The 27,867-nt window shown below is 41.0% G+C and overlaps 3 protein-coding genes across 4 annotated transcripts in view; all 3 read right to left on the reverse strand.

Annotated features, from left to right (window-relative positions):
- crppa (CDP-L-ribitol pyrophosphorylase A) overlaps nucleotides 1–6,501 on the reverse strand; it is a 51,456-nt gene extending 44,955 nt beyond the window's left edge. Inside the window, exons 1-3 of the mRNA XM_080746338.1 lie at nucleotides 6,262–6,501; nucleotides 5,019–5,295; nucleotides 1,987–2,136 (exon numbers count right to left, since the gene is read on the reverse strand). Of these exons, the coding sequence (XP_080602464.1) occupies nucleotides 1,987–2,136; nucleotides 5,019–5,295; nucleotides 6,262–6,494 (660 nt within the window). The 5' untranslated portion in view covers nucleotides 6,495–6,501. The remainder of the gene's footprint in view (nucleotides 1–1,986; nucleotides 2,137–5,018; nucleotides 5,296–6,261) is intronic.
- A 6,257-nt stretch (nucleotides 6,502–12,758) lies between these two features.
- LOC308304389 (uncharacterized protein) lies at nucleotides 12,759–14,973 on the reverse strand. 2 transcript variants are annotated; one of them, XM_080748976.1, is made up of 9 exons: nucleotides 14,754–14,973; nucleotides 14,496–14,567; nucleotides 14,187–14,243; nucleotides 13,968–14,038; nucleotides 13,767–13,844; nucleotides 13,574–13,653; nucleotides 13,336–13,422; nucleotides 13,151–13,228; nucleotides 12,759–12,919 (listed from the first exon to the last, which is right to left on the reverse strand). In XM_080748976.1, the coding sequence occupies exons 6-9, from the start codon at nucleotides 13,610–13,612 to the stop codon at nucleotides 12,815–12,817; spliced, it is 309 nt and encodes a 102-aa protein (XP_080605102.1). In that variant the 5' UTR covers nucleotides 13,613–13,653; nucleotides 13,767–13,844; nucleotides 13,968–14,038; nucleotides 14,187–14,243; nucleotides 14,496–14,567; nucleotides 14,754–14,973; the 3' UTR covers nucleotides 12,759–12,814. The 2 variants fall into 2 exon arrangements, with proteins under 2 accessions (XP_080605102.1, XP_080605103.1); XM_080748977.1 differs by lacking the exon at nucleotides 14,754–14,973 and having other exon boundaries at nucleotides 14,496–14,716.
- Nucleotides 14,974–22,037: 7,064 nt separating this feature from the next.
- Nucleotides 22,038–24,597, reverse strand: sostdc1a (sclerostin domain containing 1a; the record flags this gene model as incomplete). Its single annotated transcript, XM_080751932.1, has 2 exons — nucleotides 22,038–22,493; nucleotides 24,390–24,597. The coding sequence occupies 2 exons, from the start codon at nucleotides 24,595–24,597 to the stop codon at nucleotides 22,048–22,050; spliced, it is 654 nt and encodes a 217-aa protein (XP_080608058.1). The 3' UTR covers nucleotides 22,038–22,047.
- Nucleotides 24,598–27,867: the final 3,270 nt, after the last annotated feature.

Consider the following 27,867-nt stretch of genomic DNA (forward strand, 5'->3'; position numbering starts at 1 on the left):
GAAAACTTGTCTGGAGTCAGATTGCCCCTATTTAAAGATCACACGGACGTTTGGATTGAGGCGATGAGCTCATAGGGTTTAAGATAGTCAGAACTACAAAGGCAAATCACGCTACCTGAAGGATTAGATATAGGGTAATATTTTATTGGGCTATAAAAGAGTGGGGGTATTTTATTTTCTCAGGAACCATGAAATGAGCAAGAGGAATTATGGGAGATATATGGTCTTCCTCCTGTGGTAATTTAACCTTAAGTATTTTCTCCTCATACAAAAGCGCTCACTGGGACTGGATTAAGTGTCTTCTCCTTTGTCTTTTCAGCCCTAAGTTCTAACCAGACTCAATGGATGTCAAACTGCATATAGGTGCAGCTCTGCAGATTTTTCATGGACATGTCCTACAGTGCTAACCTGACAGACACCTTACACTTTCCCCATTTTTGACAGACTGAAGAGGGGAGAAGTAATGGGGAGGAGGGGGCATGTTCTCAGTGCCCCCTACGCCTCCCTTTCTCACACCACCGCTTACCGAAACATCTCCACAAATTTGTCTTCATTTTTGTAACTTGACTTGCCTTGACACCGACCACAGAATGAATTTGAGCTCGTTTTCTGAAAATGCCCGTGCCAAAACCAACATGGCTCCTAAGTAATCTGAAATCAGCATGTTCCAAGAATAAAAATAACTGCAGACAAAGGCGGCTCCAATTGGGAGGCATTGAGCTCTTAGCTCAAGGCTTCCTGTGTCCTTCAAAAACACTTGCATCGATGTCACCATCTTTGAGTCAAGGTTGAAACAGTAAAGCACTTAAGTATTTGAAAAATAAATATGGCAAGATTCCGAAGGATTCAAGTGACATCGTCCGGCATTGAGATAAGATAAGAATCAATTTAGTTTGCAGCAATAGAGAGATGGTTTTCAATTGTCCAGGTATCCACGTTAAATTGTCTCTATTTCACTGTACGGTCCATGTTCTTTACAGAGTTAAGACTTTGCTCGCTTTTGTTCAGCAGACCAACTTGCTACAGTGTGCCAAAGTATATTAATGTGTCATTTTTTCCCAGACATAATCGAGGCATGGTGAAAATGATAGCACCCATACCGCAAACTCTTCAGCGTGAAACCCTGCAGGTTCTGGCACATCTGCTGAACAATGAAGAACTGTAAAGCCTGATGTGATGTATGAGAACCATAGAGTCCTTTGTCATAGGGACAGTGTGCTGCACTATTATTTTCCAAGCATAAATCTCAATCCATCTGTCATTTCATACGATTGGAGAGACCTTTTAAAGTAATTATTTGACACCGAGCGTTAGCACTACAAACCCGCAGGAATGGTGCACGATTTGTACATGCTGTAGTATTGGGTACTCTGTTTTCTTTCTCCCTGTCAGTAAGTGAAGATCACTTTGCTGGCATGGGTATCAATGTTGCGGTATCAACTTTAGGAACCAAATGTTCAATAAACAGCTCCACCATTAAACATCTTTAAAGAGTAATGTTGTCCAAAATATTTGGGAAGCCTCTTCGCATAGCACCGCCAATATTCCAAAATGGCAACGTGGCGGATTCCATGCATCACGTCTGCCAAAATAGCTTTTAAAAGTGTAGGCTTAAGAAATAAAAGAATACAAATTTACACGAGGGGAGGTTAAAACACCACCAAGTGAATACGTACTAAGCTTAATTATCCAAGCTATATAATTAGTGAAAGACAACTGTGTTGGTATTTCCCACATTAGTTTATGTGCTACGCTTGTGGTAACCAAGAATCTGGTAAGCCATCAATGTGGCTGCGTCAATACTTTTTATTCTTGACGCCAAGAAACATTTTCAGACAGAACACAAGCATTAGAAACATTAAAACACGCTTGAGGACATTCTTTACTTATGCATATGACAGTCAAGTCAGCCATAATAATAAACTCAAAGAACAAAGAAAAGCCCTCTTGGGTGTTCTAGCTTTTTTTAAGAGGAGTATACTGTACCCTTTGATAGGCCTGATAGATTATGTCATATAGGAATCCTTGGGGCATCTCACTGGCCCGGTACTTCCCTCTCTCCAGAGAGTGGTCCAGGTAGCCCTCCGATGTAGAGGCTATCACGGTTGACACAAGAGGTCGGATAGCTCCCGCTGCCTTGTGAAAATAAGGAGGAATTAAAGGTATAGTCATTTTCTGCCTTCCAAAACTGTTACTGATGGAGGATGGAGTGAGATACCAATACAGCCAGGTTGATAGATGGCCCTCGATCATCAAATTGTTCCTAATCCTAACAATTTAACATGAACTCCATTTTTAACCAACAAAGCTTGGAAATTCTCAACATACAACCAGTAAGACTCCCTAATCGGGAGATAAGCTCCACAAATATAACCGACGAATCTCACTAAGTCTGACCTCACAAGCCCCATATTTGGACACGAACAACATATAACTCCATATATAGAGACATAGCTGCTGACATCAGTATGACATCACACTGCTGACATCAGTATGACATCACACCGTACACAAATGACCCTTATATAAGACCGGCATTATCTACCGACAGATTAGATGCAAGCAGGATCTCGACTCTCGACTCTCAACTCATCGGCTCATAAGCTGGTTCTCCCTCCATATATGGAGATAACTGACGAATCTCACTAAGTCTGACCTCACAAGCCCCATATTTGGACACGAACAACATATAACTCCATATATAGAGACATAGCTGCTGACATCAGTATGACATCACACTGCTGACATCAGTATGACATCAGACCGTACACAAACAAAGGTGTGACGTGTGACGTGTGACCGACGGACGGACGGACGGTGGAGGTTTTGATACTAAACTGCGACATAACGGTCGCAAATATTTGTGTAATAATATTTCCATCTGAGTGACCATGGCACATGACTAGAGAGGCCATCTTCTTCAGGGCCAAACGTAAACACAGCCAGTGAGGTGGTGTGGGCAAAGTGGCTCACAAAATGAAAAGAAAGCAAACACTGTGCTCTGCATGTTATACTGCGTTGTTAAAAATCTAAATTAATCTGCTGCTCTTTGGTGGAGAAGGCCATTCTATCATGGATGGGGAATACTGGCAAGATAATGAAGACCAGACGCGGCGCTGCGAGTTTGTTACACATCACACACACAGACGCACACACAGGGGTGTCGCACCAAATTCTGGGCCCTGGGTACAAGGATTCACTGCGGGCCCCCCATGAATGTTCTTCATAGGGGGAGGGGGTTTAACCCATTTAGACTGGGAACGCATTATTTTGTGCTTTAACTACCGAGTGCTGTGCTGCAAGCTTGTAGATCTGCTATTTTTGAAAAATGGCTTTGAATGTTTTTGACCTGATTCTATATATGTCTTCTAAATCCTTCTAAGTTTTTTTGAAAAACCTATGTTTCTACATCAGTGGTGCTCAAACCTTTTCATGTGAAGGACCCCCAAAACACGGAACCCCCATCTCAAAATATTTATTCCAGGGACCACCCAGAAGCTAAATTTTAGTTACAAATGTTCGCTTAAAAAACAAATTATATTCAAAGATTTGCACAAATTTTCTCAACTTTCCAAAAATAGCAGATCTACAAGCTCGCAGCGCTGCACTTGCTAAAGTATAAAATAATTCCAGGCCCCTCCACCTTGGGCCCTAGTAACTCAGTACCACTTCCGCCCCCTGTGACGCCCCTGCGCACACATAGGGAGGGCCTCAGAGACACACCATAAATGTTTGCCGCTTGTCAAAGAGCCATGGTTTTACTCGCAACCTTCTAGGCTAGCCATGCATTCAATGTTTTCTCACGTCTTTTAGTGAGGTTCAGCCTATGAATCATTTTGGAAACTAATCTGTGTCTCTTTTCTTCAGGGCAGCTATATGAAGGCCGCTTCCCAAATGCCTTCCATCTATCTTCCATGGATTAAAAGCAACCTTTGGGAGCAATGTATATGTCACTCAGATACAACAGCCAATATAAAGATACTTTATCAGAGCCGCAAGGAACATTGTCTATTGTCTGACTAGACTGGGACTGATTCGCTTTTGACATTTTGCATATCCGGTCCAGAGCCTGCACACTTAATAATAATAATAATAAAACACAATTCCAGTTGTGCCACAGTGTTAATGTTCTGACCAAGATGTAATCTCATGAATCCGGCAGGTTTCTTCAAGTACTTCTTGGAATACGTTTTTGTTATGTCCATGTCTCATTATTATTGAGACAATAAGTGAGACTAAGCTAGCCTGGCATTGGCCAGACTGTCTGGCTGTCAATCAATGCCAGGCTAAAACTAGGCTACTTGAGTCTGCATTTGGGGGAACTATAACAATGCAGCATAAAGCAGAATCAGATTTTTTGGAGTAGGCAGACTCTAGACTGGATCTCACTGGTTAAATTCCAGGTATTTGCAAATGTACTTGGAAAATAACTCAACAACTACCTAAAGAGGAAACAATTGTTTTATTTTGAATAGAAACCAGGCTTTCCACAGATAGTGCAGAAAGCCTGCTGATATGAGGTTGTCTGACTTTCATATTCAACCTCCTGTGTGTTTATTCCTATTAACAATAACATTGCTTCATGTTTACGGGCAGTGGTGCTGAGTCCGCTGACAGCATCTGCCGTTACGAGAATATGTCTTGAGAGAGTGTGTGGTTTAGTCATCAATAGACATAATCAAAATATTTATTGATCACCAAGAAATTTATCTAATTCATTTTGTTAATCAAATAACCTGTTTAGAGAAAACATGTTTCTATTTACCTTACACAACTATAAAATGAGAATGCTTGTTTTTTTTCCAAATAAGATGAAAGTTATGGGCTGTCTGCGTAGTGCGTACAGCAGCTCATCTTGTGATGAGCTTTAACAGAATAGCTTTTCGGCTTATCTACACAGGAACCACTTTATGTATCTCATATAACATTGCCCTGACTTAACTTGTGTCTCTCAGGGGCCCAGGGAGACACAAGTTAAAAAGGACTTAAAAAAGCAAACACATGCAGATTATACCCACCCCTTGTTCTTTGGCAGCCATGGCTATCTTGTAGAGAAAGTCCTCCTCCACAAATGGCCGTACAGCATCATGAATGATGACCACCTTTGGATTGAGAGGAGCCATTCCATTCTCGCCCTCACTGAGGGCATGGATACCACTGAATATGGACCTGTGGCGAGTAGAGCCGCCTTGCACAACTCTGATCTTCCTGTGCTGAAAGCGCTGTGCGATGTCCATCATCAGATCCATGCTTTCTTTGGCAACCACTACAACAATGCTTTTGATCCACGACACCCTGTCAGACAGACACAGTGCATTCAACAACCTCAGCGGTGTAATAATGTGATAATTCCAGTGGTGCAATGAGTGGGCAAATAGTAGGCTTATTCAGACCCACCTGTTTAGTAAACCCATCTAGATAAACAGGGTATGTCAATGTCTTTCTAAAGAACTCTGATACCAAAGAAACCATATATATATATATATATATATATATATATATATATATATATATATATATATATATATATATATATATATATATAGTTTACATTAAATTCCGACTAATAAGTATTCAATCAATCAAATAAAGTAGTAGTCATACTATTCTTAGGAGGATGTGACATACATAACTGAGTTAACATCATATAGAGAATCTAACATGAAAATGCCTAAAGAAGATCACTTTCAACTCAAGTCAGTAGGTGGGCAAAGCTGACAACTGTTTGTTTGGTCTGGTGGGATGCCACCAGAATGGTTCCACTGGTTCTCAAAGTGGGGTCTGGCCAGGGACCCCCAGGGGTCATTGACTGAGTTCCAGGGGGTCCCCAGATAAATGATAGTTAGGAATCAAATGGAATTATAATATTAACTTTGATTTTACAATATTAATGGGGGTCATAGAGAAAGAAATGCCATTAAATGGGGGTCCGTAAGCAACTGGGAGTCCTAAATTAAAATGGTTGAGAATCACTGCTACTCTGCTAGAGCCGTAAAAATCTTCTCTTATGGGGGTCCCTGCCCTGGCATATCTTTTCAAATTGAGGTCCGCGGGTTAATAAGTCCTTGACAAGTTTGAGAACCACTGAGCTAGCAACAATAGGCCGGGGAAATGTTGTGATTTGTGAATGGTATTTGATAGTGAATTTCATCAATACTGTACAAGACACCTAGCTAACCGTCTTGTTGATGAGTGATATGTTTACACGGTTAATGACGGTTATAATGCAGTTATTTGACGAATGACACTATGCCAGCCTACCTTTCGAAGGCTTGAATAGTGTAGCTGATAAGCGGCCTATTGAGAAGCGTGCAGAACTGTTTTGGAGTCGCTAGCCCCGTTCTCTCCCCGCTGCCGCCGGCTGGGAGCACCACAGCGACCGAGAAATCTACGCAGCATTCCCCCACCTTACGGCTGCACAACCCGGCCGCATTGCCCGAGAAAAGCCCTGGCTTCTCAGGCCTATCAACAATGTCACCGCTATCTTCGTGCATGGTCAATCCATTCATTCATTCATTCGTTCGTTCGCTTGAAACTAGTGCACACAGACCAGGGCACAGACACAGAGGTTTCAGACATTCAGAGCTGTCGCTGAGATCTGGACTGGGCGGAGTCCAACAGGATAATGCATGTCAACAGCCGCTACACGTGGTAAGGCTTCTCGCGCGATCAGAGGAACTCTTTCTGTGACTGTCTGTCTGTCTGTCTCACAGTCCTCTCCTTTCTCATGTTATTTAATATTTCCATATTAGTGCGACCGGAGGTCGCAGTTTACCATGAGAAACACACACACACACACACACACACACACACACACACCGTGTGTGTGTGTGTGTGTGTGTGTGTGTGTGTGTGTGTGTACGTACGTAGGCTACACGTTTACAGTCTATGGGTTGGTTCCCTTGACACATCACTGTGACCTCACAGGTGATATCACTGTTATCACAGGTGACATCACCTATGTAAAAGTCCCTATATGGGTATTCCCCAGAATCCCTTTTATGCCCATATATGAAGATCCCTGATGTCATCGATATTCTATACCAGTAAGACTCCCTAATCGGGAGATAAGCGACCGTAGGTCACTTATCTCCACAAATAGGGCAAAAATTAGTTTTTCCAAAATCTTCCTGATCCATGTTGATGACATGAGTGTAGACATACTGTGTAGTGATTTTCGTGATTTTAGGGCAAAATCTGTAGGAGCAGTGTCCAAAAATGTCTTTTTAAAAATCGGCCTGGAGGTGGCGCTATATGGGACAGATTCATGTTGATGGGATCAGTGTAGACATACTGTGTACCGATTTGCGTGATTTTAGGGCAAACATTTTAGGAGCAGTGTCCAAAAATGTGTTTTGCAAGAATCGGCCTCATGGTGGCGCTAGAAGAGGGCCATGTGAGAAATGAGGGGTGGGGTCTCCGCGCCGCCAAGGCGGACGAATAGGTACCGGCCCCGGCTGTCCCCGTCGCTCCTAGCCGGAGTTACGGCATTTTATGTGAGCTGCAGTGTAGGGGAGGGGGTCCTCCACTGGGGGCGCCACCACTTTGGCATCCGTTCTGGAGCACCAGGAGTCGGTGGTCCCCGGGAATTCCCCGTGAGCAGGCCCGTTGGGGTGGTCATTTGGTCAGTTTAGCACATTTGGTCATTTTTTACATCTGGGGGTCCCCCAGGGACCTGGGGGTCCCTGGAGCTCCGGGGGTCCTTGGAGGTTGTAGTTTGGCAGGTAAGGAGTGTGTGTGCAAAATTTGGCATGGATCGGGGCAACGGTTGCGGAGATATGAGCAGGGCAAGAGTGTGACGTGTGACGTGTGACTGACGGACTGACTGACTGACTGACTGACTGACTCACTCACGGACAGCCTGTGGAGGTTTGGATAGTATAAGTAACTGCGACCTACGGTCGCAATCACTGGCCAGATGGCCAAGACATGGCCCATATCCAGCATTTTCTCTTCGCAGATGATAGGCAGATGTCCCCCTTTGCGAGGGACAGTCTATGGGGTTATTATTAGGCCAATACTAATTCGTATTCGTACTTTGCCTTTTTTTTACTCGTAAACATTTTTACCAAAAAAACTATACGTAAACAAATTAATTGGAAAAAAATATCCGTAAAAAAAAAAAAAGTATGAATGTTTTTGGGGAAGCTGCAGTGATTATAATGCCAAAACAAAAAAACAAGACAAAATACGAATATTTTCTTACTGATTTACGAGTGGTTTTGTTGGTTACTTCATCACGAATGCTTTCGTCATCTCACGCACACGAATCTGTATCACGCGCACACGAATGCATGCCTGGAATCAAACGGCCAATAATCACGTGATCAGCAGAGAGCCAATGGAGTGCGGCCTTTCCCACTAGCCAATCATAATTCTCCATTCTTGGCAGCGGTTGCCATGTCTGGTAAAAGTGAGTAATCTCTGCTTTCTGTTGTTTGTTCCTCACATAATATGCCCTATATAAAACCTATATCCACACGATATTTGTTTTTAAACTATTGACTAAATTGACTAATCAATCATTTTTATACATTAAATAAAATAGAAATGCATATATTATTAATACACACAATAAAAGCACTGATAGGTCACTTACAGATGCTGCAAATCAAAACTAGACAATTAACCTTACCTCCGGCCCTGACCTTTTTACTGTAAATACAATATTTATTGTTTCTTATTTTTTTCTTATGATTGATGATACAATGTGCACAATAGCCTAATGTATTTTATTATTCTGTCATTTAATGTACATAGCATCCATGAAATGTGAAATGGATGATTACAAAAACAGACCATTTGGCCAAAACAAACTAGTTACTATGATGAACAGTGTTTCATAACAGATTACAGTACAACTTTGACTGTACAACCTGGATTAATGAACATTTTGCTAATAAAGAATGCAATCAATTCCTAATGTAATTTATTTACTTACCAGCAGACCCTCTGATGTTATAACCAAGCTAAATAAGTGTTCATGTACAATAGGTTATTTCACATTGATGTTAGCAGACAGTGATGACCAAGATCAACTTTAGGCTGGAAGGAAAAAATGCTACAATAGTCAAATACAAATGCACAGAATTATATTTTATTAGACAGTGGCTCCACAGTGTGTGGCAACCAGGTTAATCAAACAGATTTTCCTGCCGAGACCCCGTTTCAATGATGTGTTCAATTGCTGAATCTTATTTGTTAGTTTCTTTCTACATGAAAACTAATTATAATAGAACTTGCAGAATTAATTGTACAAAATTATCGATGTGATTGTTTAGAGATGTAAAGGATGTTTGGAGGAGGGTTTCAGTATTTCTAATGTAGGTGTTGTAACCAGGGCAGGAATTTCAGGGAGGCCATGAAGGCCATGGCTGTCGTTGCCCCTCAGTTTGGCCTTGTGCCCCTCCAAAATATGGCATGCCCTGAGGCCACAGTGGCCTTAATGCCCCAGCTGACTGTACCACTTTCTCCTCTGTCTCTGTCTTGCTAACATGTGACACCAGTGTCTTTCTTGTCATGTAGACAACAGTGTAGTATTGAGTTCCCATTTATAAACCAATCCAGTATCTTTGATTTGTACAGGGCTGAGGCTGAGCATCAGATTGTAAATACCCATTTATTTATTTCACAGCAGATATTCTACATATTAAATGTAACATTTAAATTAAATTCATTATTTAAATGGACTAAAATTGTTGTTTTATTTGATGGCCTTCCTGCCCCGGCATTTGGCTTTTGGACCCTCAAAAAATGGACTACACTAAAGGCCAAGTGGCCTTGCCCCTAAAACGATGAAATTCCAGGCCTGGTTGTAACAGTAATACAGTGCCTGGAAAGGGCATTACATAGAACTGAAAATGGAAGGACCATAGGTTAAGTGTCTGTTCAGCTCTACAACGCTCTTCAACCTACTAAGGCTAGACTCATTGGCTAAGTTGACCTCAACAATGAAGATAGATGTCCCTACTGTGGTGTCAAATTTCAACATCTCAAAAGTGCATTCTGCTGTAATTATATTAGAAATGGGCAAATAAATAAGAATACAAATAAGCAAATAAAGAAACATTGCACTGCCCTAAACTATTTTTAAACAGTAACAGAGCACACATGACACACATTAACCACTGTGTGCTGGATTCCAGGTAGTGAAGACTGTACGAGGGAGGACGACACTTTGAGCAGAACACTTGTCGACATAACACCTGTCCAGGCAGGGAGGAACATGAACCCAGTGGGAATTAGGAACTTTGGTAACGATGCCACCCCAGAGCAAGAATATCATACAAGGTTTCATAATTTTAGATTGTAATTAGGGAAAAGCAAAGATGGGAGAGTTAAATGTTTTCATTTAGTTCTATTGTTTTAGCGATTTTAAATACTTTATTTCAGTGCATGTGTGCAAGTGCCTAAATGTGTCCTTTTAGACACAATAAGCTGGCAATTTATTTTATTACAATTTACAGTGACACTACTAGCCCCCATAAGTAACATCTGCCCATGAAAGATTGTGGTGCCTCTTTTTGAATGGACTTATTGTATCTAAAAATACATATTTAGCCATTGTACACATGTCCCCAAGCACTGAAAGCAATGTAATCAAAATTGCTAAAATTATAGAAGAAAATTAACACATTTTAACACTCATCTTGTCTTTTCTCTAATTACAATCTAAATATGAAATCTTGTAAAGGTGTCCATTCAGTCAAGTTTGCGATTCTATGTGGTGATGTCAGACGGAGAGAGAGAAAAACAGAGAAACCATCACTCCTCGTGCTCATGGCGGAGGGCGTTGTAGAAGCCATGGAAATCACTGGGCAACACCTGCTTCATTTCTTGCAGATGTTTGAAGTTCATCGCTTTAATGGTGCGGCGGCAGGTGTAGAGTGGGGACACTGTGATGTTGCTCTTCTTCCTCAGTGATGGGGACTCGTAGGGCTTCCAGGCGTCTGAGTGGTCGATCTTGTACTCCATACTGCCATCAACGTTGTACCTAGGATGAATACAAGGACAGTGACAGGGGAGAAAAGTCAGGTTTTAATACTCATTAAATAATGTTTGTTTTGGTTTCCGCAGCCATGTCATTATTATGTATTCAAATACCTGATTGCTCAGAGGTCATGCACGGTGGGATCCCCAGTGACCTTTCCCGGGCGGATGGCTTTGCAGAGGTTCACCTGGCTGAAGTTTTTGAAGAAAGTGTGGTCTACATACTTCACTTGGTATGGCCTGGGATTGGTACGGGCTTCCCGGATGGCAACGACATACTCAGCTGGAACGCAGATGTCTCTGTTCCTCAGTCTTCTCTCAATCACACTGTGCACAGGATGTACTCATCATAAGAGGGATGTTCTTCGAGGAAGTGCACGATGCACGAAGCAAACTCGTTGGCAGAGAGACCAGCTTCACCCTCGTGCCATAAGTAATTTGATGCATCATGTGAAGTCATGTCATACATGGTAAAGTTATGGACACAGAGCTTGGTCTTGAAATAGAGGGATGAGGCCTGTAGCTTGGAGCAGAGCAGGAGCCCCTGAAGATCCATGCATGTCACCAAGGTCTTCTCACCTGCCTCGTCTTTGTCCTTCTGCTTCATGGCTTGTGCAGTGTCCTTTTTGTTGCAGTGCTCCTTCCATGTGGCAGCCTCAATGTTCCCAGCCTTGAACGCACAGCAGGTATCACACTGGTCTTTCTTCGGGTGAAAAAGAGAGTAATTCAAACATTAAACATTCTGGTGAACACTTGCCTTGACAGCGCCTGGATGCCATGGTCTGCACTGGAACGGATATACTCTGCATGGAGGTGATTGATGGACTTGAACACAGGCTCCAGGTACATCTTAGTAGCCTGATCTCAGACTCAGCTCACGCTTTAGTCTGAAACTGTGCTCTATTCTAAGCGATTTACAGGGAGGGACTTTTTTGCGAGCGCGCGCGAGTGATCGACACGCACGGTGGACGCGACGCACGGTCGCGGACTGTGTGTGTGTGATTGTGTGTGTGTCTCTGTCTGTGCCAGTGACAGAACTGCAACCAGAAACATGTAATCAACATAAACAGCTTGGTGAACTCAGCGCGTGCGTGTGTGTGTGTGTGCCTTCCTCAGCCTGCCTGTGTGTGAACTTCGTTTGAATCATTTCAACTGCTGCGCGGATTGGATATTCGTTAGACCCACCCCCCACCCCCCGCGCTCATTGGAGCAGCCGAAAATAAAAAGTGATTCCTGTACTCAGCTCCAGACCAGAGAAAGAGTCCACTCTGAGAGTGGGCGGGGTCTCTGGTCTGGAAGCAGGCTAACATCTTAGAGGACGAGGACCGGCAGTAGTGCGAGGGAACTTTTGGAAGGTCCAGAAGGAAGGTCTTCAAGAAGTCAGACTCCTCTTTCCTTACCCTCACCCGCTTCTGCTTATCTTCCTCAGTAGGGCTTTTCCCTCTTCTTCCTACCCACTTCAAAAAAGACCACTGCTTCAAGCCTAGGGTTGACAGGAACATGCGTTGGCACACTCCGAGTCTCCTGCCATCTACGACAAGGTGACAGAAAATGGATGCCGACCTCCTGGATTTCTCTGCTCCTGTCCTCCGTCGCTTTACACTGCTCACCTCTACCAATGATGCAACATAAATCTTCCTCTCCTCTCTCAGTCTAATTTCTCCCAGAAGTACTTGAAGATCTCTTCTCGCTTCGACTCTTCCACTTCTCTGCAGTGCAGTTTACTGGACCTGTGGCCGGCTGCAGACTGACATGACACACACATTTTTCTTCCCTCCTTTAACACTGACTCTCTATTCTTCCTAGGCCAGATATGACTGGCCTATCATTCTACGCCTCTTCTGGATGTTGTTCTTCCAGCCCTCTGGATTTCTCCTCTTCCTACAGAGACCAGCATCAACACCTGAGGAGTCTTCTTCCACCTCAAGTCCTATATTGTGTCACAAAAAGAGAGAAGATTTGTCATTCAGACCATTAGTGTGCGAGTCTCTCTGTGTGTATCTGTGCAGCCCCTTGCGTGCACATCTGTGTGGGTATGTACATGTGTACTGTATGGATGTGTAGTTGAAAGAAAAGAGTTAAATAGCAAACATGCACCATGCAAGATACTACATTACACACATGTGCATCAATGTGTCCATATTAATAATGACAACAACACCTTCATTTCCAGATTCCGATTCACCAGGAGAATCACCATGTTGGTCACGTTCAGGTGTCCAGTTTCGATCAAGCGGATCTGGGAAAGAAAGAGGAACAAACAGAATGCACACGTTGACATAATTCAGTGTTGCTAGGACTTTGCATTCTTTGCTCTGGCTGACTTAAGCCTGGTTGTACACAAACCTTCTTCGTCCCCACTTGTGTCGTCATCCTCAACTCCTTCAGAATCTTCATCCTCCACATTTGAGTCCGGCTCAACTCTGTCTGCACCTAAAGAACAGAAAAGAAATATGAGATGTTCTCACATTAAGTGTGAGGCGCTTTCTGGTCATGTACAGTATGATTCTGAAGGAAAAAAATGAAAATGCAACATTCAGCAGTCACTATTTGTGTTTATTACAGTGATTATTAATAATAATACCTTCATATCCAGATTCAGCAGCACCAGAAGAATCACCATGTTGGTCACGTTTAGATGTTAGGGTTAGTGGTCGAGTGGATCTGGGAAAGAAAGAAACAAAATGAATGCAATGTTAACACACCTGCAATTCAGTGTCAGGCTTTGCTCTGGCCAATAGCCTTGGTTCCCTGGCACTTGTTAGTTTTACACCAACCTTCTTCTTCCCCACTTAAGTAGTCATCCTCAATTCCTTCTTCGCCTCCCTCATTTGAGTGAGGCGCAACAACTTCTGCTGCAGAAAAAGAGAAGAGACTGAATGTCAAATAGAAAACATGCAGCATTGACAATAATGCAAAGTGTCACATGTGTGCGTCATGTTTTTGTATGAAAGACTCTATACAGCTATTAATATTACCTTCATATCCAGATTCAGCAGCACCAGGATTATCCAACTCTAATTTAAGGTTCCATGATGAATCAAACCCTCTGGTAAAAACATAAGAGGAACACAATGTACAGTGAATGCAAAGTAGAAATTACATTGCCAAGATGTTGCATCCTTTGCCCTTAATCTGTTTTACCACAAACCTTACTTCTCTCTCAGTGGGTGTGTGTGCGTGCGACAAAGACAAACCTTCAATCTCCTCAATTGATGAGTCCTCCACAACTGCTTCTCCTGCTGCTTCTCCTGCTGAAAGGGGAAAAAGGTCACACAAATTAATGAAATGGCTACTTTTTAAGATTGTGATACTACAGCAGATACTGATTAACAATTTGTGTTAAGGTAATAATACTATGTTTGAAACTAGTACAGCAACAATTCAAAATGGGTACTTAGTGCATGTTTAGGGATTTGTAACTAGGACAGCAGGTACAATACAAAACCACACATACCGGTATGTGTTTCTATGCACTATAATTCATAACACACCACACCACATACCTTCACTCCCAGATTGAATCAAAACAGCTGACCCAGCACTGGCAGCATCAACTTGGTCACAATCAAGTGCATCTTGGAAAGATACAGATTATCATTAGAACACTGAATACAGCAGCTAATTATTGTAATTCATGATTAAAACACTTTGATTTCCAAATTAATCACACAAGTTGCACCACAGCCAGAATCACTACACACATCATTAAACTGAGCTGACTTATTCCTATTTTTCTTTCTATTTTTTTTTATCCCACAAACCTTCTTCGCTGCTTTCACTGCTCTCTAGTACAGTCTCTGCCTCGTCATGTCTGCCCCTGACATACTTGACGCTAACCAAAGCACACAGCTCCTCCATAGAATACATCATCCTGAAATGTTATACTGAAAATAAAAGGAGAATACAGGGTTAAAATCAAGGGTAACACAATGGTGTAAAGAAATTAAGTACATTTTCTTAAGTACTGTACTTGAGTACAATATTGAGGTATTTGTACTTGACTAGAGTATTATCAATTTCCAATACTTTTAATCCACTATATCTCAGATCCAAATATTTTACTTTTACTCCACTACAAGCTGAATTATTTCCAATTTCCAATACTTGTACTCCTCTATATCACAGATCAAAATTATTGTACTTTAATACACAACAAGCTGAGTGCCTTTGGAGTACATTTACTCCAATGCAAGCTCACAGTGCGACTCATTGTGAGCATGTAGATCTGCCATTTTCAAAATATTTGAAATGGGACATTCTGCATAGAGTACTTTTACTTTTGGCACTTTAAGTACATTTTGATGCCAACACTTTAGCCATTTTATCAAGTACATTTTGAATTCCAGACTTTTACTTGTAAAAGAGTATTTCTACATTACATTATTGATATTTGTACTTAAAGTAAATATTGAGTACTTTTACCACACGTAATGGTACGTTTTTGTCCAGATGGAACCAAATGGACCCTTTATGGACCCGTTAAGGGTCCATTTGGTTCCATTGACACTCTATAGAAGTTGTTGTGCTGGCAGCTTAATGTAATGGTACGTTTGTGTCCAGATGGAACCAAATGGACCCTTTATGGACCCGTAATGATGTAGTAGCCTATTATAGACGGAGCTAAGATGCTAATGAGGCTAGCGTTAATATTAAACTTTCTTTACATCAAATAAAGACCCCGGACTAAACCCTAAAAGACACTACTGCTAAGCACATTTAACAAACGTTTTAATAGATAGATTGCTGTATTTTATGATAATAATAGCGACGTTATCTTACCTTTCTCTGTCTGTCGGCTCTGCTGTGAAGACTGTAGCATAGTTACATACGTTTCCCTTTTATAAATAAAAACCGATGACAACACTAACAAAAAAAATGAACGGTAAAAAGATGAAGCATCCAAATAAAACGTATTTTGACAAGTGATAAAAGTAGAAAAAAGTGAAAAGAAAGCATTTTTATCTAACGAAGACGACAACAACACAACACTGTCTGTGGACGAACCGGAAGTACACAAAACGCCTCTGCGCGCCCGCCCCTTCCCCCTTCTGCTTGAATACTATACTAAAAGTATTAAAAAGAAAAGTACAAGACAGCTACAGTTCAGTGATACAAGGTCAACTAAAAAGAGAAATAAAAAAGATGTTGGGGTGTTTTTTTACACTGGGGTAGCCTATCTATCAATTCCTACAACATTAAATGACAGAATAATAAAATACATTAGGCTATTACCTTTATCAGTGCTTTTATCGTGTGTATTAATAATATATGCATTTCTATTTTATTTAATGTATAAAAATGATTGATTAGTCAATTTAGTCAATAGTTTAAAAACAAATATCGTGTGGATATAGGTTTTATATAGGGCATATTATGTGAGGAACAAACAACAGAAAGCAGAGATTACTCACTTTTACCAGACATGGCAACCGCTGCCAAGAATGGAGAATTATGATTGGCTAGTGGGAAAGGCCGCACTCCATTGGCTCTCTGCTGATCACGTGATTATTGGCCGTTTGATTCCAGGCATGCATTCGTGTGCGCGTGATACAGATTCGTGTGCGTGAGATGACGAAAGCATTCGTGATGAAGTAACCAACAAAACCACTCGTAAATCAGTAAGAAAATATTCGTATTTTGTCTTGTTTTTTTGTTTTGGCATTATAATCACTGCAGCTTCCCCAAAAACATTCATACTTTTTTTTTTTTTACGGATATTTTTTTCCAATTAATTTGTTTACGTATAGTTTTTTTGGTAAAAATGTTTACGAGTAAAAAAAAGGCAAAGTACGAATACGAATTAGTATTGGCCTAATAATAACCCCATAACATTCTGCATAGAGTACTTTTACTTTTGGCACTTTAAGTACATTTTGATGCCAACACTTTAGCCATTTTATCAAGTACATTTTGAATTCCAGACTTTTACTTGTAAAAGAGTATTTCTACATTACATTATTGATATTTGTACTTAAAGTAAATATTGAGTACTTTTACCACACGTAATGGTACGTTTTTGTCCAGATGGAACCAAATGGACCCTTTATGGACCCGTTAAGGGTCCATTTGGTTCCATTGACACTCTATAGAAGTTGTTGTGCTGGCAGCTTAATGTAATGGTACGTTTGTGTCCAGATGGAACCAAATGGACCCTTTATGGACCCGTAATGATGTAGTAGCCTATTATAGACGGAGCTAAGATGCTAATGAGGCTAGCGTTAATATTAAACTTTCTTTACATCAAATAAAGACCCCGGACTAAACCCTAAAAGACACTACTGCTAAGCACATTTAACAAACGTTTTAATAGATAGATTGCTGTATTTTATGATAATAATAGCGACGTTATCTTACCTTTCTCTGTCTGTCGGCTCTGCTGTGAAGACTGTAGCATAGTTACATACGTTTCCCTTTTATAAATAAAAACCGATGACAACACTAACAAAAAAAATGAACGGTAAAAAGATGAAGCATCCAAATAAAACGTATTTTGACAAGTGATAAAAGTAGAAAAAAGTGAAAAGAAAGCATTTTTATCTAACGAAGACGACAACAACACAACACTGTCTGTGGACGAACCGGAAGTACACAAAACGCCTCTGCGCGCCCGCCCCTTCCCCCTTCTGCTTGAATACTATACTAAAAGTATTAAAAAGAAAAGTACAAGACAGCTACAGTTCAGTGATACAAGGTCAACTAAAAAGAGAAATAAAAAAGATGTTGGGGTGTTTTTTTACACTGGGGTAGCCTATCTATCAATTCCTACAACATTAAATGACAGAATAATAAAATACATTAGGCTATTACCTTTATCAGTGCTTTTATCGTGTGTATTAATAATATATGCATTTCTATTTTATTTAATGTATAAAAATGATTGATTAGTCAATTTAGTCAATAGTTTAAAAACAAATATCGTGTGGATATAGGTTTTATATAGGGCATATTATGTGAGGAACAAACAACAGAAAGCAGAGATTACTCACTTTTACCAGACATGGCAACCGCTGCCAAGAATGGAGAATTATGATTGGCTAGTGGGAAAGGCCGCACTCCATTGGCTCTCTGCTGATCACGTGATTATTGGCCGTTTGATTCCAGGCATGCATTCGTGTGCGCGTGATACAGATTCGTGTGCGTGAGATGACGAAAGCATTCGTGATGAAGTAACCAACAAAACCACTCGTAAATCAGTAAGAAAATATTCGTATTTTGTCTTGTTTTTTTGTTTTGGCATTATAATCACTGCAGCTTCCCCAAAAACATTCATACTTTTTTTTTTTTTACGGATATTTTTTTCCAATTAATTTGTTTACGTATAGTTTTTTTGGTAAAAATGTTTACGAGTAAAAAAAAGGCAAAGTACGAATACGAATTAGTATTGGCCTAATAATAACCCCATAACAGTCCCACATTTCCATGACTTTTCAGGCGTCCCCCAAATTGAGACTCTGTCCCACATTGTGACTGGCAGGTGTTGGTATAGGTGCGCTGATTGTTGCTGAAGCTCTTTAACATGAGCTCACAGCAAGCTAGACTGGACCACACTGGACTACTGGAATATATTATAGGGCAGAGTATTCCATTGTAATGTAAATCTCTCTCATTGTCTCTTTTCCCTGTAAGATATGTTTTTAAGGCTTATTAAAATAACATGAGAAATATATCCCCTATAGGGGGGTAAATAACAAATGAATAGGCAGTATTAGGGCTATGGTCGAATATGACATCAAAGCATTTATTAGCAACTTAAGTAATAATTTGCTATTAACCCCCCGCCCGGCGCCCATCCCACATTGTCCCACACATGTGGTACTTCTGTCCCTCAAATGAACAGTTTGGATCTGATGGTCACCCTACTGGCTACGCGAGGCTAGCCCATATCTGTGTGGCTGGTTCAGGTAGGGACCTCCAATCCATGTATGTGCATAACATATATTGTATGTTGTGATGTCATGGGAACCACTCAGATAAAATAAAATATAAAGTCCATATAGGCCTATGGGCATTCCCAGGAAAAAAATCCCTTTTATGCCCATATATGGAGATTTCTGATGTCATCAATCCCAGGCCCTAACTGGCCCAAAAGACTGCTTTACTCGAAACCCGAAAACGTTAATATTAAGTCCATATATGTATATGGATATATTAATAAAGGATAAAATAAATAAAATGTCCATGTATAGTATGGGCATTCCCAGATGATTCCCTGTTAGGGTACCCCCTTATGCCCATATATGGAGATCCCCAGGCACCAAACCCAGGCCCTAACTCGCCAAGGCCCTGCTTTGCTTTACTAATGGGGCTGTTAAGTCTGACATCATTTTGTAGGCAGAGGAGAACTTTTGGGGGCAAAAGGCCCCAGCGCCTGTGAATCTTTTTACTATTTTTACTATTTACAAATTTTTCTTCTCTTTGTAGTTGAAATGAAAGTGGTAGAATTATACTTTAGTCGTTATTTTTGTCTCGGATCTGTTGAAATAGCGAGGGACAGATATTGATAATAAATCTACTTGGAGGTCTGACTACAAAATGATGTCACGGCTTAAAAGCCCCATTAACTTACTTTTTATGCCCATATATGGAGATCCCTGTCCCAATGTCATCAATATTAAGGACATATCTGGGAATGCCTATATTTGGTAATACCCATGTAATGGGCATATTTTCACATAATATTGTTTACTATCATGCAGGGGTCTCCATATATGGGTAACTGGTCCGATAAACATCACTGGCCAGATGAAGGGCGAGGTTGCATGTCGCCCTGAGGCATATACATATATATATATACAGGGGCGTCACTAGGGGTAGGAAAGTGGGACTGAGTTACTAGGGCCCAAGGTGGTGGAGGGGCCTTAGTTATTTTATACTTTAGCTATTGAAAAATAGCAGATATACAAGCTCACAGCGCGGCACCGAGTGCCGCGCTGCGAGCTTGTAGATCTGCAATTTTTGAAAAGTCGTGAAAATGTGTGCAAATCTTTGAATATATGTATTTTTTAAGCAAACATTTGTAACTCAAATTTTGCTTCTGGGTGGGTCCCTGGAACTTTTTCAAAAATAGCAGATCTACAAGCTCGCAGCGCTGCACTCGGTGCCGCGCTGTGAGCTTGTATATCTGCTATTTTTCAATAGTTAAAGCACAGGGGCCCGCAGTGAATCCTTGTACCCAGGGCCCAGAATTTGGTGCAACACCCCTGTATATATATATATATATATATATATATATATATATATATATATATATATATATATATATGTATATATATATATATATATATATATATATATATATACACATACTTACTTCAGGGAGATTGACAGCTGAACTTTACTGAATAATGTATTCATATCACAACGTGTTTCACTGTGAGCTTTGTCAGGTGCTATACGTATTATGTATAATTACACATAATGTGTATATTATATATATATTGATCTGGCCACCTTGACAGAGGCAACCCAACAGTATAGCGGTGTAGGAGGCCACAATGCTGTCTTCATGTATATATATATATATATATATATATATATACATGAAGACAGCATTGTGGCCTCCTACACCGCTATACTGTTGGGTTGCCTCTGTCAAGGTGGCCAGATCAATGTCACTAGGCTACTGTGAGAGAGCACCTGCCTAAAGGAGATTTCTCCATTTCACAGAAATGCTGAAAAAGTTCTTGAACTTCATGAACCTCACTAGTTCGGTTGGCACCACAGGAGACAGGACAGAAGTCTATCTCTCGGGTCATGGACTACCTGGAGCACCAGCAACAGGCCACGAGATGGCTAACTCATTCTCTCTCAGCACCACACAAGGGGGTGGCGGTGGTTCAGCAAAAAACACGGACTGAGGCATAGAACAGGGGTTAAAGCCAAAAAAAAATGTTTATTTTCAGACCATGTCCCAATATGTGATCTTAGCATGGCTCGCGCAGCGCACACCAATATTTGAGGTGTTTCCCTGAAGTTCTGAACTGCCTTCACTGAATGTGTGTGTGCCAATCCATGCTTCATTTTATAGGAGTATCTTCTGAAGTTCAGTTGTATTCTATGCTAGTCTGGCGAATTCAAATACTCTTATCTTTAAATTATAACTGCTTTTTAGTTTGGAGATCACTTTTTTTTGTACTGATCTCAGAAATAGCCCCTATGGAATCCTCAAGAGTGAAATCAGTCCCCAGGACTGAAAACTTTAACCCCTGGACATAGACAGACATAGACACTGATTGAAACACATTTTCAAATATAGGCCTATATATGTATGACAATTTGTTTCAATCCGTGTCTATGCCTCAGTGATAAAGTCAGTGACAGCCACTATCAACAATATATGTAAGAAGATGATTTTATTTCATATGAATACATTACAACATTGAGTGAGAAAGCTTTTTGTGAAAGCACTTTGTTTGTGCCATTATGTTGACATCTAAACATACAACACAGCTTATAAAATGTTGCCATAAGAAATATATTACATCATACATCTTATATAGTAAAATCTTATGCACATAATCATACTTCATAATAAGACAAGTAACAATTTGGTAGGATATATACAGGTATTTACATATTTCTGGTGTTTTAGGTGTTACTTTTCATGCCATGTATGCCTATACAAGAAGCTATAAATTACAGTCTGTATATTGAAGTTAAGGAAGTTATGAAATATGAATACATTGGCTACATATTGAACTAGTAGGGGTGGCTTGATATTTGTATGAAAAACTATAACTTCATTGTTTTTGACACAGCACAACTTAAGCCATTATATCTTATATAAGCAGTGTGAACTACAACAGTAGGAAAAGTCCTCATAATGTCCTTTTGGCTTCTCCACTGTAGCAAGGCACAAGCTTCCCGTGAATCAAGTTCCAGTCAATTTGAGAGATAATCCACAACTATAGTCGCTCGGGTACTATATGTGACTGCAGTATCTGCAAGTTCTCAGTAATGTCTCAGCACCAATGTCGCCAAGAATGATAATTCCTGTGCAGCCACTGTGCATGGTAATTAAAATAATTCTGACATTGACTCCTTGTCCTCAAGATCTCAGGGTTCAGCCTCATGCCAGTTCTCATTAAGCCTGTTTTTTCCCAGCCTTTTCTTGCTTTTAGACTTGTGCCTGTGGAGAATCTGGGGCTGGGACAGGACCGATTCCTCAAACTTGTTGCCCGATTCATTATGCTGTCTTGAGTATCTCTTGCACTTGCAGGAAGTAACCACAGTGATTTTGTACGTTCTCGTGCTGCCATCCTGGCACTGGAGCTGGATGCGCTGGGTGCGTGTCTTGTCGTTGACACACCGCCAGTCCTGGCTGTTCCGTCGACTCCAGAACTTTCTCCCGTAGCCACCACCGATCCAGTTAGGAAGCATCTGAGCAGGGAGGCACTCCCCAGCACACACTAGCTCCTTTATGGGGTTGATGCTGGTGCACTGGCCGTCAGAGATGTACTTGGTGGACCTCAGTTCTCTGCATCCGATTTGCCCCCGCTCTGCTGGAAGAACACATTGGGAATGATGAGAAACTAAAGCAATGTATCTTGACAATATACCTCATGGCACATTTATGCTTGGCCTTTTTTCAGTTTGACTGTATAGGCAGTAATAGCATTTATTTATACATATTGCACAACTTGTCTAAATCCTGATGACTCCTTTTTGAAGTTTCTGGCACACTTTAGTAAACCTACTATACAACTCAACGTGTTGAGGAAATTGTGTATTTCCTCTGCACGAGAGGAAAGCCTTTGGCATTCCAAACTTTGTCAATGGAGCAGGGCTTTCTAGGATTATCTCTGAGCAACCGGTAATACTGTCAGCATTGTTCCGCTGCAGGCTACAAATCTCACCCCCTCCTAGCACTGTAATCCAAAACTGGGTCCATTCACACTGTGCCATACACTTTGGTGACAATGCCCCCCCCCCCCCCCCCCCCTCCCATGACAGTGTTTGATGAATGAACGTGGCAGGGAACTGAGGGAAGAAGCTCTCTTTTCTTTCCTTCATATACTCATTCCAACTTAGAGAGCTCAAGTCAAACAGCACCACAATCGCATGCTTGTTGTGCATGGAGCACACCTCAATTTACTGCACTGACACATGAGCGCTCCTCACTGCCTTTTGCCTCCCTGAGACTCTCATCCACAGGGGTGTCTGGGCCCTGGGTACTTTAACTATTGAAAAATAGCAGATCTAGAAGCTTGCGGTGCCGCGCTGCGAGCAGGTAGATCTGCTATTTTTGAAAAGTTGTGAAAATCTGTGCAAGTCTTTTTTGAAAAACCTATGTTTCTATGTCAGTGTTGCTCAAACATTTTCATGTCAAGGACCCCCAAAATGATATGTATTTGGCCACGGACCCCCATCTCAAAATATTTAGTTCCAGGGACCCCCCAGAAGCAAAATTTGAGTTACAAATGTTTGCTTAAAAAATACATATATTCATAGATTTGCACATATTTTCACAAATTTTCAAAAATAGCAGATCTACAAAGCTTGCAGTGCGGCGTGAGCTTGTATATCTGCTATTTTTCAATATCTAAAGTATAAAATAATTAAGGCCCCTCCACCTTGGGCCCTACTAACTCAGTCCAACCCCCCCCCCCCCCCCCCCCCCCCCTTAACACCCCTGGCCCTGCTCATCCATCCCTACCGCCCTATGGAAGCCTGCCAGGAAGGTGTGCATTACACATCTGTGTGGATCAAGCTTGCACCTCATCTCACTTGACTGTGGCCATGTAGCTTAATGGCCTTTTGATGGTTTAACAATTTCATGAACAAAAGTAATGAATTCACCCAAAATCGGCAGCTAGCTAGCTCCTCCTGTGTTACAATTAGACCTACATTTCAAATGTTTGGAGCATTTGCCTAATTTTGTTTTAAAATAGTCTAAGTCCTTTGGATGTGTATGGTGTTTAAACTTTACACTCATTCTAAAATACCCATCAGACAATCAGCATCTGCATCACTGGCCATCCTGTACTGCCAATCACAGCAGAGCCAACTAGCCTACTCCGTACGACAGTGTCGCTTACCAATCAACGCCTATGTCTCGCAATTCTTTTTGGCAAGGGACACCTTCATGTGATGGAGTATTATGCTACTATAGCCCACATTACAACAGCAGTTCACCCTCAAAATGATGATTTAGAATCTAAATCATAATTTGGTCTATCATCTAAATTTTAGGTGATAGACGCAAATGCATTTTTGTCTCCATCCGGAATCAATGGGGGTAAATTTAATATAGCCTAATCAAATGATTGTCTTAGTAAATGCGTCATAAACAAAAAAATATTATTGAACTAAAATCTCCATGGGGTGAGTATGTAATCAATGGGGGTGAACTACTCCTTATGTTTAAACATGAATGGGATGATGTTGCGCGCACTCACCAGCTCTGTCGTGCGTGTTGCCGACTCCTCTCCCACCGTTCCTTGCACGGTTCAGTGAAACGTTGCTCGCAGTGGGAGCATCCTGCACCGGTGCGCTCACGTGTGCGTAGAGGATCTCCGTAGCATCGTTCTTGAAGGCTTGGCAACTCCTCAGAAGAATGGAAAACACAAATAAGAAATTGCAGGACTCGAACGCGTTCAAGTGCATGATCGGTTCTTCTGAGGATATTGGGCGCGACGTCCGGGTTATCTTGCAGGTAACTGTACACCGATGTCGTGTGCGAAACTGAACTGCATGGATGTAATCTTTGCCTGTTGCTTATATAGCAAGTCCGCCTCTCGCTCTGGCAAGCTGCTCAGGTGCACCCAGTGCTGCAGAGGCACTGGTTGGTTGGTGGCTGGCCGTTTTACTGGCTGGATATCCCGCCCACGACTTGAACTCTGCAAACCATCCTCATCCTCTTCTGATGTCTGGAGTGGGTCGATCACTCACTGATGGGATCGAGTGTCTTGATTAATGACACCTTCAAGTGAGAATGACACTTAATTTGCATCTATATAGCCATATTTGGGATGAGATTAGATTAGACCTAGATAATTAGAAGACCTATGTATTTTAAATGTATGGTATTATTATTATTATTTTCCCAAGGATTATGTAGTAGCCTATAGGTCTATAGGCCTACTATTATCTGGATGAAGAAATGAAAGGTTGCAAAACCTTGGGATTCAGGTGCAAAATGGAGCAGCAGTTGTAAACAGAAAATAGACTCCATAGAAATGTTGGTGAATAGAAATGCAATGTAGGCTACATATAGGCAATTGTCCAGAATAATAAAAAAGAAATACATAAAATAAGAAAACATATCTAAATCCAGACAACACAATCATATGAGTTAGTTCAGATGTGATAAACCGGAGTCCTGTTATTTTTGTTTAGAGAATAATACATTATTAAATTATGTAAAAGCTGCATTCTTTTCAGGCTGAGCATGATCATAATGTGATTGCTCTGATCACCATGTTTTAAGAGAATAGGCCTATATGATTGCTCTGTAATAAAAATTGGCTTTTAGTGACTCCTGCTGTTCTCGATATGAATGAAAGGTGTTCAGGTGGAGGACCTCTGCATGGGATCACATTCCATGGTGAGCAGAGTTAACCACTTTAAACCCTCTAGACCAGGGGTCTTCAACAGGGGGTCCGGGACCCCTAGGGGGTCCTCAGAGTTACTACAGGGGGTCCTTACATTTTTTGTGTGATAGAAACCTTTTTTTCTCCTTTTTTATATTAACCACACTTGAACCCTAACATCCATATTCTGAGAACTTTAGCCAAAAATAGCAGATCTACAAGCTCACAACACCTCGCGCTGCGAGGCGTTGTGAGCTTGTAGATTGGCTATATTCGGCAAAGAGGTGTAGAGGGGGAAAAGAGCAGACTAAGTACAGAGTGAAAGGTCAAGTTTACTATATTGATGGTTCAAGTGGTTAAATATCTGAAAACACAAATTGACATGAATCCAAAATACACTGATGATTGTGCTGTCAAACGATGAAACTATATGGAATCTGGGGGTCCCTGCTTCATCTCTCTCTCAGCTAAGGGGTCCTTGGCCTGAAAACGTTGAAGACCCCTGCTCTAGTCTAGACACAGTAAAATGGACCCTAGCCAGCTCTGTACTTGGACCATTTTTTTTTCATTCTACCCCAAATCTTAAAAAAAAAAAAAAAAAAAAAGATCTAGGCCTATACAAGCTCACAGCTTTTTTTGGCTAAAGTTCCCCCCTGAATATGGATGCTGGGGTTCAAGTGGTTACTGTCTTTTGTGCTTTTTGATCTGTGTTGTCCATCTTGTTTCGTTCTCTCCCCATGCAGGTCAGGATCATGGAGCTCTGGAGACTTCCGACAGCAGCAGCGGATCAGTTCATCTGGTGTCCACATTTGGAGGGTTTATCACAGAGAGGTTATCTGGTCATCCATCTATCTTTTTCTTTCTTCCAATCTTTTATTTTTTTCAATGTCCAGCGTCATGGTTATCCATTCCAGTTAACACACATTCACGACTGAACATCAGCAGTTGGGAGTTATGCCCTAAGCTTAATTTTTGGACGTTGTTGCACAATGTTGTCATTGTCACTCACCACCGAAAATAACATGAAGTATAAATTAGGCCATGTCCCTGCAGAAAAAATATTTATTTTTAAACCCAGCTTCTCTAAGCATCATGTTCTACTTACTTACCCCAGTCAAATCCACATCACAATACTTGAATCAACACATGAAGCAAATAAAAAGCTGCAAATATCCAAATCTTTTCTAGAGATGATACCGTCATTTTTCTCTTTTTTTAAATATATTTTTGGGCATCTTTTTACTCCCCAATTTGGTCATTATGCCAGCCTATATGCCTACATTAGTGTACAGCATATTCCTCACAATGTGTAATTGGCCCTCAGAACAGACCTGTTTGTTTTCTCATTTGCTATTCCCCACGTTCTGACTTGCCTTTTCCATCTGCTTGCCGAATTCAACCACTGAAAGGTGATAGTTTGTGTATAATTTGCTGTCTTTCTCTATCATTCTCTCTCTCTCCCCCCATACCTCTCAATCTCTGTCTCTGTCTAAAATGTCTGTCTAAAATGTGCCTAGACTAACTGGAGTCTTTGTGTGTCTTCTGTGCAAAATAAGGAGATATATAATTACTTTTGTGGGTAACATTCAACCCAGGCTTGTCTTACTGATTTGAAAAGAGGCGTCATACATAGACACTAATTGTTGAACATGTGAATGAAATATGATATGGGGAGCACGCCTCCCACAGTGCTATTATCATAATGAGCACATTTGAACTGTGGTCCCTCTCTCTTTCTCTCAGTGGCAGATATACATGTGACAATGTAAAGATGTGTCTTTCTATTTCCTGTGTAGAATGTCCAATTAATATTAATTAAGATAATAATAGATATCATCTTTTATCGTTATCCTTTGAGACAGCAGGATTCATTGTTTTTCCTAGGTAGCTATTCAGGAAAATAATCATTCCCCTCCGGTTTCAACACAAAACACAAAGAAAGGAAATGAAAAGAAAATGAAAGAAAACAAAATGAAAGGGAAGCAAACAATAGAAAAAGAGTCAATACTTCCAAGAAGACTATTAACACACTGACACCTTGAGTTTCCTCATAAATGAAAGCAGAATAGTAAACATGAGACGGCTCACTGTTGTGCTCCTATTATGAAAAGAAAAAGAGAGCTGATCTGGTTCCTCTTGTCACACAAACTGAGGGGCAGAGTCACACAGGAGTCGAGTCCAACCCCTATGGGAAACGAAGGGGTCATGAGTTAATAGCATATTGACAAGCAGCATGGCAGGAGTGTGTACACATTCTCAGGAAGTACCCACATGCTGTAGTGGAGGGGTGGGGCAAGGGGATACTAGAGGGACACAAGAGGAATGCATAACACCTGGAACAAAG

Source organism: Nannobrachium achirus (assembly GCF_963921795.1).
Source record: "Nannobrachium achirus genome assembly, chromosome: 2".
NCBI classification, from domain to species: domain Eukaryota; kingdom Metazoa; phylum Chordata; class Actinopteri; order Myctophiformes; family Myctophidae; genus Nannobrachium; species Nannobrachium achirus.